Genomic DNA, 12,429 nt, shown 5'->3' with positions numbered 1-12,429 from the left:
ACTTTTGAAGCAGCATTTGAAGCTCCTCTATCACACATCTCTGCTTTCTTTGAAGTCCCGTGAGTACAGAGTCAGACCACTGGACTGCTCAGTTTAAATCATCAGACTGGTTGTAAGGACCCCAGAGATGGAAAGACCACAAGATTATTAACATGATTATCATTTTAACAATGTTTATGGTTACTTTTTACATTCTTTCTACCCTGTTTGACACAGATTGGTCAGCTGCTGCCTGACTAAATTTGAATCCACATTTCTGTTTTTCTCAAATGAGAGATACCCCACACTCTGTATTAATGCCTAACAGCTCGTCATTGAGTGAGCTGTGATGAGTTTGATGCTGCTGTGAAAACCTTTAAAAAGAGGAAAAAACTCCTTTTTAAGGAACATTACAACTACTGTATGTAGCCCAAACATTACTTACCATATTCATGTTTAACTCTGAATACAAAAGATCTGCTTTGAACCTGATCACTGGCTGTGCATTTTGCTAATAGAAGCAGTGTTGGTGACGGTCAGCCCTACCTGGTACTCGAGACAGCTGCTGACAGAGGTCTACTCTGAGCGCTGCTGCCCTCTGGAGGAGGTAACCCCAGGACCGCATCTGCACCTCGTACCCCACCAGGATATCTGGATCAAACCTGTCAGAACACGGACATGTTAGCACAGAGACTTCAGTTTTAAGAGCTGCTTTTGGAGATGTGAAGTTGTGACCTCTGCTGTATCATTCAACATCTATAATGTATCGTTTTTAGTCACACACCTCCTCATGATAGTGATTAGCTCCTGAAACAGCATCTTCTCATCAGTGGCGTATGTCACCTGCAGCCCAGAGACGCCTGACCTGACCAGCAAGGGAACTGTTCCTCTCTGACCTGCTGAGAGGGTTTCAACAGATTCATCAGCTCGGCTGTAAACAGGTGGGGATTATGTGACCTTTAAAATTGTTCTCTATTTAAACTCTGCTGAATAATGTTACACATAACAGCAAACAACCTAGAACAATTATCTTTCATTTTAGTCGTGTTGGGAGAAAATAAGCTTTTACCTTGGTCACAACTTTGGTGGTCTTTGTCCACCACAATGGCACCTGTCAGCTGGGTGCTGTCTACATCTGGCAAGGGAGCATCAGAACTGAGGCAGTAGAATAAGGCACATATGGGGTCGAACTCGGGGTCGGGTTCGAGGTCGCGTCGGGTTCGTGCATGGAGCTCCATGCCCATTAGTGTTAGGTACTGGACCTGAAGAGGAAAGAAAGAAAAAACATTGTTGGGTTTAAAGGAAAAATCCATCTGAAGCCATCATCGTTACTGATTGTTGTTGGATCATATTCTTTTATTCTCTTCACTCACTGCACATATCTCCACTTACTTTGCTCTTATTATCCTCAACTCTAAATATGTCAACCCATGCTAATGACTTAGAAATAATAATAATAATACGTATTCTTTTGGGAATCTGGTAACTGAAGCTTATTTTAAATGGTGCATTTACTCAAAGTCTGTCTGGATAAGAGCACCAGTAAAATGACGGGAATATTAAGTGTAAATCCTAATGGTCTGCATGAGCTTCCATGGAGGATGGGATTCAGCGGTAAAACTCAGCCGCAAGTTTACATTCCAAGAATGGCTCAGTCCACCACATCTGAAACCCTGAAACCATGTGTGCCCCCGCTGGTCGAGGACTCTGTCCTGCCAAAATTTCTCTCGTGTTTTTTCCCCCCACATTCTTTGTTCTACTCGGCTTCCCAAACGCTACAACAAAGGTCCAGCTAAGTCCCATATATCATCGCTAGACCACATAAATTTATTCATCCCAAATGAAAAAGGAATTTAGAAGATATTGAAGGTCTTAGAAGGGCCTGGTATAACCTGCCATTCATTCCCATTACTTTGAGAAAATGGATTAAATCTGAAGACAAATTGGGCGAGTCCATAAATGTAAAATAAATGAATGATGAAAAAGTATATTGATATATGTGAGTGAGGATCATCTGTGTTTACCAGAGAAGTCAAAAGGTGCAACTCACCTCATGCAGAGCTTTGGCATCCTGCAAGTTCTGCATGCTGACTTTGAAACCATAAGAGTTGGCTATGCTGGGACCTTCAATCTGAGAGTTATCTTTCTTTGGCATATTCAAAGCAGCAAACTGGTTCTGTGGAAGATAAAGAGAACATGAGAAAAATCCAAATGAGTAAGACAACACAGGCACCATTAAAAACTGAACTGGAAGAGACACTGACATATTAGCTTGTTGTTCAAGGCAACAAACTCCCATTAGGTATAAGGGTCAATGAAGTTTTCTGTGTTCATGTGGTTTAGTCAAATTTAAGGGGTTCAAATGTGAAAATAAATGTATGAATAACTTACACACATTCTTTTAGTGTGGACCCAGCATAAAATTTCTGCTTTTAATCCATTTTGAGAGAATATATTAGAGGATTATGGCAAAAATGTCTAAGTGGTGTAACCATAAAAACTTTGTACCAAATAATTCAACTTGCTTAAAAACACTACATTTTCAATAAAACAATATCAACTAGTTTGGCATGATCTTACATTATAACTTTTTATATTAAATAAAGCTAATGGAATATAATTGTTCTAAATATTACATTTAATCTGGGGAATCATGGAGATCAGGAACCATTTCAGTTTCTTTTAAAATGAAGTAATTATTAGTATTAGTCCACTTAAATACACTGTAGGTGATAAAATATGTAATATTTATCATTCTTTTGTGGTTACACCATTTGACATTTTCAGGAGCATTCAGTCTTACTTTTGGTAAAAAATGGTGCAAATGTCATTTCAAATGATATAAAACCAACAAAAATACTAAATGTACATTTTAACAAACCTGTTGCTGCTTTTAAAACTATTTAACATATTTTTGAATTGCTCACCTTGCCAACACTTATTTGTCACTGACCCGTATATATATGTCTCCATGCACAGCTCTGCACTGGTATTCTTGAGCTAACTCCTCATTTCCTTCCCACATTAAAGACTGTGATTACTGATGTAACGAGAGATCTAAAAAAGCAAACTTGTGGTCTGACCTTCATTTGTGTGGTCAGTAACACTCTTCTCAGAGGCTCTGCTTGGCTCCTCTGTCTCTGCTGGAGTCTCTGAGAAACAGGATCGTCTACAGAAGAATTGAAACAAGAAGAGCATAGATGACTTAAACAACAGTGTAAAAAAGTAGAAAGGCTCACAACAGTGGTCACAGACATAATCACACATTGTCCTGTGATGCTGAGACTAGATAAAACTGCTGTTTTCTTACCCTCAGATATAGGCGTGCTGCACACTGGCTCCAAATCTTCCCTACTTCCCCGCCGTTTCCTTGAGAAGGGGGTGCTGTGAAGGAAGTGGGGGATACTCCTCCCTTCTTCCCTGTTACTGACATGGAGTGTGGGACTAACATTCTCCCCTAATCTCTCCAGGGAGTAAGGGAGCCCAGATGATTGTGGTTCAGGAGAGTTCTCACTTTGCCTATCCTGGTTTAGCCTGCCTGGCTCTGATGGGCTGGGCTGACATGACTGTTGCCATGGTGGCAGCTCTGGGGACTCTGGAGAGCTGGTTTTATCATCATCAGCATTATCCTCTTTTTCTCCGTCCACCTGCTCAAGATCCACAGCACCTTCATCTGAAACTGGACTCACCTCTGTGGATTTACACTGAGAGCCTGTATTCTTCACAGGAGATATGATTAAAGACAAGTTACGTTTCTTTCTCCTTTGAGTCCTGATGCTGGACAGTCTCTCACACAGCTCCACCTTTACAGCTGGGACACTGAAAGTAGCTAACTGCTCAGTTCTGTCTGGGTGTTCATCTACATCCACCCCAACCCTCCCCTTCTTCAGCAGCCCTGTGTCTCTCCTCACTTTTTGTAAAATCTCATACTGTTTCCTGGCTTCCAGCCACAGCTGCACACGCTCTCGGCTTGGTGGGTTTTTGCAGGGCAGGAGGATGACCTTCTTGTCACTGGCTGAGGACGGGTCAGACTCAGGCTGCTGTTTACCAGCCTCTGAGGCCTCAGCTCCCTGGGCTTGGGAGGATGAGGTAAAAGTGGTGACGGGGTGTGTCATGGCTGAGAAGGCAATCTTCCAGAAATGGAGGCCCTCCAAAGACAGGTCTCCACTGAACTCCAATAGCTCCTTAGCCAGTCTGGTTCCTACCGTTAGCTTACGGCCGCCAACCTCCCTGTAGACAAGACAGAGCAATGTAATTAAAAACACATATTTACATTTTTTAAATGACTGTAATTTATCACTATTTAGTAGTGAATCTAGTAATGAAAGATTTTTATTAAATAAAGCTATGTAGAAAGTAGAAAATAAAAACTGTCCAAAACTGGGTTTTTGTGGCTGATATATTTGAACATTTAAAAAACAATTATTTAATGCATTTTAACACATACAACAAAGATCTTTGATAAGAATCACAGAAATGTTGTTATCAAGAATTCTGGCCAAGTGAGCCAGACATTGCACACAAACTATACAACGCAGTACTGTGCCATTTCATGTTACTTATTGGCCTTGAGTCACAACACTGTTACAGAATGCTTTGTGACAAAAAACTTAGCCAATAACAGGGATAAGTGCACAAATGTTTCTTTTTTATTGCTGTTTTTTGCATCCAACACTATCTTGTTTTGTGATGTGACTATAGTTTTGAAATGTATTTCCAAATGCTGAATCCTATATATTTGATGAGCTGAAATCAGCCAATTATATCAGCCATGCTGATGTATAGGTCAGGTTCTATTCCTCAAAAATGTATGCATGCACATTATTCACAATATATGGATTAATCATATACATGATAGTGTACAGTAATTATTGTTGCTGCTTGTGCAGCTGTTGCATATATTCTCACATGGGTTTCCCTGGGGCATCAGAGGGGTCGCTACAGAAGGGCTCCTGGAATGTGGCCTCGGACATCTCCAGGTCCAGTAGGGTACTGAGGATCTCATCCCGGCTTGGAGGGGACATGAGGGGCTTGAGAATGTGGGCTCCACCTCCTGTCCCCCGCAGTAGCTGGCTCGCTCTCAACTGGGATAATGAGCTGATGGAGCGGGGAGAACTACTGGGTGTGGTGGATGTTAGTCCATCAATGCCCTCTGGTAGCTCACCTGTTGGTGAGCCTTCGTGGTCGACAAAGGATGCAGAGCTTAAAGGCAATGGTAGGACAGGGTCGAAGACCGAAAAAAGAAGCTCTTTTCTCTCACAGTGAAAGTCTTGAAAGGGGCTGAGGGTATGGGTTTTACCTAAAGAAAAGTCCCAGTCTCTGGTCTTAATTTTCTCAGAGTCAAGAAATGAAAGGTGGTTTGAATCATACTCCCCATTCTCAGATCTATCTAAGAGATCAGGGCTGACCGGCTTTGCCTTGTGCCAGTCAGAACCCTTTTCAAGCTCCTCCCCCGAACCAGACAGTTTATCAAGTTTCTTCTCAACAACATCCAGTGCAGATATAGCTTCCTGGCTGACATCGCTCAGGAACGTTACTGGTAAATTTTTATCAGTCAGGACAAACTGACTACCACTGTACGGGCTGGAGAACTCCGTCTGGTCAATGGCATTTATATCAAAATTATAGTTGTGTGGGAGTTCTGGGGACAAGCTGTCCTCTATGAAGTTGCAACTGTCCAGGCCTGGGTCGGACAGGAATAGGGGGCATTCATCTGACATGTTGGTGTTTTGCTTCACTGACAGATCTGGCTGAGTGCTGCTGGTCTTACTTTTCCTGATTCTGGGCTTTTTATCCTTGGGAGTAGTAGATTTTGGGGCCCTGGGTTTCCGAGGAGTGGCAGAAGTGGCTTTTCGGGATTTAGCTGGTTTAGCTGTTGGATCCAGTAGCGTTGCGGCCTGAGCTATGGCAGTGGAGTGGTGGTCTGCACCAACCACTTGTAGAGGAAGGGCTTGTCCCTGCTGTCTCTTTTGGAGAAGCTGCTTGAGGACAGCCAAGCTAGAGGGGGTCTCAGAGACAGTGGGGATCTCCCCATTCTTAGGGCCTGAGTGTGGGGAGGCTGCTGCTGGTTTGGCATCTTTATAGTCTCCTACTAAGGTTCTACCAGACAGAGGAGTAGTAGGAGCTTTGGACTCCTCTGGTGAAGCCTCTGCCTTTACCACAGTGGTCTGGCAAGCTTGCTGCTTCACCACAGGTGAAAAGCTTTGGTTGACCTCCATGATGGAAGTCTCACAGTCCTCAACCTTTGGTTCTATTGACTGGGCTACGAAGTTAGAGTCTGGTACAGATGCAGTCTGGCCTTGGCTGTTGCCATCTGTGCTTACTGGCTGCTGAAATGGAGGGACCTCTTGAGAAGAACTTTCAGAAGAAGGCAATGCATCTTCTGGGAAAAGTAGGTAGGAGCTGTCTTTACTTAACTCATGGCTTTTGGGTTCCTCAACCTTCTTTTTGCGAGACCTTCTAGGTCTTGTGGTGGTTGTAGAATTGTTGACAGTTCTTTTAGCTGTATCTGTTACCTTCTTTCTCTGCCTTGCAGCAGCACCATTACTTTGCCGGGATTTCTGTTTTTGGGGCATTTCTTCTGGAGTTTTAGAAGCAGCCTTGATTGCTTTCCTTCTAGTACCTATGGATTTTTTAGGTTTGGTAGTTTGACACTTTACTCCTTTGGTTGAACACACTGTGCGTGATTTGGGAAGAGCAGAATTGAGACATGGGTCGATGAGTGGGTTTAGTAGTTGTTCGGAATACTTGGTGTCCATAAGAGGGTCACTTGGGGACCAACAGCGTGGGGGTGTTGAGTCTATGGGGCTTGGGGATCTATCAGAGAGATAGCCCAGCTCTACCATGACATCAGTATAGTCAGTATCATGGTCTTCTGCTAGCTCACAGTAACATGGTCGAGGGGGCGGCAGAGAAGGTAGATATGGGCCTCTCTCACAGCCCTTAGTCCTTTTTACCCTTTGACCCTGTCTGAATCGTGGTTTGGAGGAGTTGCAGACTGCTTTCTTATTTGTGGAGTTGACCTTTGCCTTTCGTTTGGGCTGTTTTTTGGCCTTTGGCTCTGTGACGGGAAACTTGACTGCAGTGGACTCTGGCACCTTGGGCCAGAACTCCTTAAGAGGGGCCAGTTTATTGTACTGTTCCAGCTTTTCTTGTGTCAGCAAAACCCACTGCTCCTCTACATTCACTTTGGACATTTTCACCAGCATGTTTTTCTGTCCTTTGAACCTGTTGATGATAATGTACTTGATAATGATAGGGGGTTCCTTCTTGCGCCGTTTCTGGTATTTTAGTTCCTGGCCACTGGGGACACTGCTGTCTTTGAGCCGTTCTTTGACAGAGGCTGGGTTTTTAGAACGAGTGGCACCTGAGTGTTCTCCATCCTCGCTGTCGTAGATCATCTTCCGTTTGGCCCTCAGGGTGTATTTGCTACCAGGCAGTGCTGAAGGTTTAGTACATGTGACTTTAGCAGATAAACCTTGCAATGGGCTTAAACTATCCTCTGCAGTCTCTTTAGCTCCCTCAGAAAAGCTGGACACAGTGGTGGAGTTGGTGGTAGTGAGCTCTGGAAGTGATTCTGTCTGTTCATTTTCAGACCTCTCTTCACTTTCTGGCTCATTGTTTGTGACCGACTGTCCTTCTATGATTGGATCATCTTTAATGGTCTCCGGCTCTTTTACTGGATTTTCCTCAGAAATTGACATCCCAGTGTCCATAGTCAGTGGACAAGCACGTATGATTGAGGTGAGGCCAGTGCTAACCTGGCTGTCGGAGGTAGAACTTTCAACTGTGTTTAATTGGCTCCTCTGTCCTGTCATTCCCAACCTTTTTTTATTGACTTTTAGCCTAGACCTGCGCGGTTGGGCCTGCTCAAGCTTGCAGTCAGAATCAGCCAGCTTTTTGCTCCCAGCTTTCTTCCTAGTGAGGCAATTGGAAAGAATGACACTAGGGAAGAACTTGTAGTGTGCTTCCTGCTGGGCTACAATAGTCCTCTCAGTCTTGTTTTCCTGATAGTCCTCGTACCTGATTTTGAGTTCACCAACATCTCCCTCTTCACTGTCCTGGCTCATTTCCTCCTCCTGAGGATCAAGAAATACATCCTCTTCCATGGGTGACGGGGCTGAGGAAATGTTCCTCAGGATGGGGCTTTTACTGTCTGTCTGGCTCAGCTCCAGCTCTGTCTTAGATGAGCAGTTTCTCAGCTCTGAGTAACAGAGAGAGAAGGTCCTGTGGTTCTGAAGAATCGACAGACAGTTTGTTTCTACATTCTTTATGCTGCCATACTTCTTTCTGCTTTTGGTGACCTTACCGTTACTAAATGGGAAACTTTCGAGATCTGTCTTATCCAAAGCTAAAGACGCTTTCTTGTCATAGGTGTACAGGGGTAGTAAGTCCTCTTTGTCTACACAGATGGGAGACACCTCAGGGTGATTGGCTATCTTACAAGGGATGGGGTGTTTGACTGGTGGGATGTAGGGGATTTCTTTATTAAACTTGAACCCTGTTGAACATTCACTACTGCTGTCCTGGCTGCTCTTTGACTGAAAGTGCTTGTCAAGTGGTTGCTCCGAGTCCAACACATGGACTGGACTGTGCTCTGGGTGCTTGCACTCCAGAAGGATCTTAGCTGAGGAGGGGGGCTCCAAGTGGACAGTCTCTCCAGGGAAGGGATTTCTTTTTACAAGCATCTTTTCTGTGACTATGAGAGAAGACTGGGTCCTGGAGCCACTGTCCGTTAAGGATGAATCTACGGATACAAAAGAAAAAGGACAAGAGAGTTCAGTGAGCGTTAACAGCAGATAGAAATAAATTAAATCTCTTCTTTACACAGGAAATACTTGTTTTTCTTCAAATTATAAGAAAAAAAGTGATGCAGCAGAAATAAAGACATTGTTATTTTTATTCCATGCATGCTTCTTCCCTGTCAAAACCTGGTCCCTACATTATCCACAATGCAACCCAACCATCAACAGATAGGTTGGGAGATTTTGGTGTGTTATGCTACTGGTAGCTAATGTAGCATGAAGAGGTATGCCTCAAGTAGAGATGAGAAGCATACTACAGAGGTCTGGTAACTTCACTTCTTTCTAACTCTACACCCCCGGATTTTTTGCATTTTCTAACAGTTTTAAAAATGGTCCCAACTGACGCTGACTCAAGTGACTCAAAGCAATTTATCAGATTTCATACAGCTCTCTCTGGAGCCACAAAAGACTTTACAATATTTTTCACATATGCAATAGTACTCCCCAAGACCTGTAAACACACTTTGATGTGTAAAATTGCTGGATACCCTTTAAAGGAAACTGACTTCAGTGGTATTACAACTAATTAGATTGAAAACCTTTGTTAAGACAATTCCCACCGTCTATTCCCAGTTCTGACATTTAAAACAGAGGATGTTTCATATTCTCGTCTTTTATCTCCTCTTCAGCACCAGCAGTCAGCACTGTTCAAAGGCCGTTCTGGTCGTATTGCCAATGTGGTTGGTATGTGATTATATTCAGTGTGTAGGTGATCTAATGACAACAGTCATCTGACACTGGAAAATAGATTTGAAGTAGAATGACAATTTACAAATGTGCTACTCACAATGGCAGCTGCAAAGACGGCTGACCAAACATAAGATTGTTCTCGGACAGATATTAATACTATGTGCCTCCCTCATTCATTTCAATAAGATTAATGCATTGGCACAGATTTACAGAATGACAATACAATCAATCATGTGATTTTAGACAAACTGCAGGCGGTTACATTGTGGGGACAGGTGTGCAAAAATATGACTAGCTTGGCCAGCAGGCTTGCATACACTGCAGAGTCTGTAAGACTGTAAATCACTGCCTACGAATACTGTATGTCCTCTTTTTGTCCTTGGGAGATGGACAATATGATAAATACACTACACTATGAGACAATATCAATTTGTCAATCGTGAGAAATATCACCATTTATAGAAAGTGAACAATCCCTTCAATCTTTCAGTATAACAGGCCAATGAAGGTAATGTAACAAATCAATTATCATGTCTGCTTTATGGTATTACTGGACTTGTTAATTAGTTTTTAATTACCAGTTTTATCAACTGATTTTTTCAGAAAATGTGCTGATAATGATATCTCTCCATATTTGTTTATAAATACTGTACTGTATATACTATGACATATGATTTTATCTGTGTTGCTCACTTTTCATAAGTGCCAACATGTAGTTTCTGCATTGCTGCAATTTATTGTTTAAAACAAGCCAATGTAACTTTTGAAGAAAAAACACATTGATCCTGTTAAAATGATTAATTCATAAGTGTAAAATGCATCTTTGCTCATAAATATTGCTTCATACTACTAGTACTACTACTTACTGTTAAACTAGGTTTTAGCATTTACAACTTTACAACTATGTCTCAGACAATTCAGCTTTCCTTAACACTATAAGGAACACTATAATTATAACAAAAGTATAATTAGGTTTAATGGCAGTTATGGACAATATTTGGTGCATAAATTGGTGTTGGACTGTATTATGAATTGCATACTGGTTTTATGTGCTATGGATGTGGCTATACTGTTCCTGTATTAATGGATTTTATCACATGATATGAAACTTTATGCAATTCTTTCTCCTTTAAATTCATTCTTGCTTTTGGAAGAAAAAAAAAAGGCCTTCTAAGAAATGTCAGGGGAAGAAATAGAGACAAATGTTGCATAAGAAACCTATGAAATAAAAATGGCAATGGGGGGACTGTAGGACTGAGTAAGAATGTGCTCTGCCTCTAACACAAAGTGTAAAAGCACAATTTCATTAGAGCTGTCATAAGCACATACATATAAATATACAGGTACACATGTGATGCCAGCTGACCAGCGTGGTAAAGTTTTAACTTCCACCGTACATCAAACTCATAGCCACTTTAAAGTTTATTAAGAGTTAAATGATAATAACTTGCACTCCAGGAAATCAATTACTATCCCAGAGTCTTGTACTACATTAAATCACAGCTCCGACAGAATGAAATGAATTCATGCAGCCAAAACCGGGTGTCAACCCAAATTTTATTGTGCAGCTGCTGCCAGATCTTTATTCCGATATCCCTGATGGAACATTAATCAGTAGGGGATGTAAGATAGGCATCAAAGCAAACTGACATTTAAGTGCTGTCTCAGTAGGTCTCAGCATGCGATGACTCACCGCTGCTCTCATCTGCGGCCCCGTCGAGCTGTGGAATGGACAGGTTGGCGAATAGAGAATTATTCCCACTCCACTCCATGTCCTCATCAGAGGACTCCTGCTGCTCATCACTGAAGCCGTCCTCTGCCTCCTTCGTACCGGGCCTGTACACACATGACAGGACCGCTTACTAAACAATGCACAGGCAAGGCTCACTATGGACGACCTTCATCTGTCTCTTCTCTTCTGCACATTCGTACTTACATAGATGAACATTTTCAGGAAAATTTGTCTCACAGTGATATAACTCGCCTTGGTAAGGAGGAGTTTTCTGGAGGCTCGTTGTCCCACCGCTGTGACATTATCACGCTGAGCTCTGCCTCCTCCTTGTCCAGCTCTGGCCCTGCCTCCTCCTCGTCGCTGTTGCAGTGGTAGCTCCTGGCACCAGTGATGGACCTGGACTGGGAATTCTGCCTAACGGGGGTCCTGCAGAAACCATCGTCCTCCAGGCCTGCCAGCAAATCAATGATGGCATGGTCTTGGCTGGTGTCTGCACAGAGCACAGAGAAACAAAGCATTCAACAGACATTACATCAATTAGCTGCGAGTAACAACTTTAAGCTCGAAATTAATCAGCTAAATTAGAGCTATAAATTCTCTCAACTGTTTGAGCCCAATGCTTTTTTTTTTTCCTCCGTTTTTTTCTTACAGGCCTCTGGCACAGTCACTACATGTCTTAGCCAGTATATGGCTTGAATATAAAGGGATAAAGGAGAACTTAAGTGTCCCAGCGATATATAAAAAACATGTTTGTAGGATAGTCTGAGGTTTAGTAATGTCAAAATCAAAGAGCTAATATTAATGCCTTTTGTCACTCCTATTGTTTTTGGTCCTATTGTTTTTATCATTATAATTATAACTTTCATGTTCTGAGTTTTGGAGCTTTGGTTTCCATCATGCTTTGATTGATGCAAACTGGAAGTGGAGTCAGTAATGCATAAGTTGTGAGCCTCATTCTTTTCTTCTTTCCACCAGCACGCATGTCATGTTAGTTATTAGCAGCTCTGTTTGCTGTGATACTCTAGTCCCCTAGATTACTGTTGACAATAAGGAAAACATTTAAACATGATAACATGTAACATTAGAAGTAACATTTTGTCTTATATTAACATTTTGATGGATATCAGAGAAGCAGTTAGCACATTAAAGAGTAAGTTCTATAAATATCTGTAACTCACAGATATCACAGAGTCTTGTTAAGGTTAACATCTCCTCTCTGGTACT

General features: G+C 42.2%; 1 protein-coding gene across 2 annotated transcripts in view; it reads right to left on the bottom strand.

Moving 5' to 3' along the window:
* The window catches only part of rev3l (REV3 like, DNA directed polymerase zeta catalytic subunit), an 83,757-nt gene that overhangs the window by 14,687 nt on the left and 56,641 nt on the right, over nt 1-12,429 (bottom strand). Inside the window, exons 11-19 of one of the 2 annotated variants that reach the window (XM_062437831.1) lie at nt 11,458-11,695; nt 11,167-11,309; nt 4,888-8,725; nt 3,290-4,209; nt 3,063-3,148; nt 2,030-2,155; nt 1,049-1,241; nt 764-878; nt 526-641 (exon numbers count right to left, since the gene is read on the bottom strand). In XM_062437831.1, the coding sequence (XP_062293815.1) occupies nt 526-641; nt 764-878; nt 1,049-1,241; nt 2,030-2,155; nt 3,063-3,148; nt 3,290-4,209; nt 4,888-8,725; nt 11,167-11,309; nt 11,458-11,695 (5,775 nt within the window). The remainder of the gene's footprint in view (nt 1-525; nt 642-763; nt 879-1,048; nt 1,242-2,029; nt 2,156-3,062; nt 3,149-3,289; nt 4,210-4,887; nt 8,726-11,166; nt 11,310-11,457; nt 11,696-12,429) is intronic. The other variant, XM_062437832.1, reaches the window with a different exon arrangement.

This window comes from Scomber scombrus, chromosome 17 (genome assembly GCF_963691925.1).
Source record: "Scomber scombrus chromosome 17, fScoSco1.1, whole genome shotgun sequence".
Lineage (NCBI taxonomy): Eukaryota > Metazoa > Chordata > Actinopteri > Scombriformes > Scombridae > Scomber > Scomber scombrus.
This window is presented reverse-complemented; position numbering and strand designations above follow the sequence as displayed.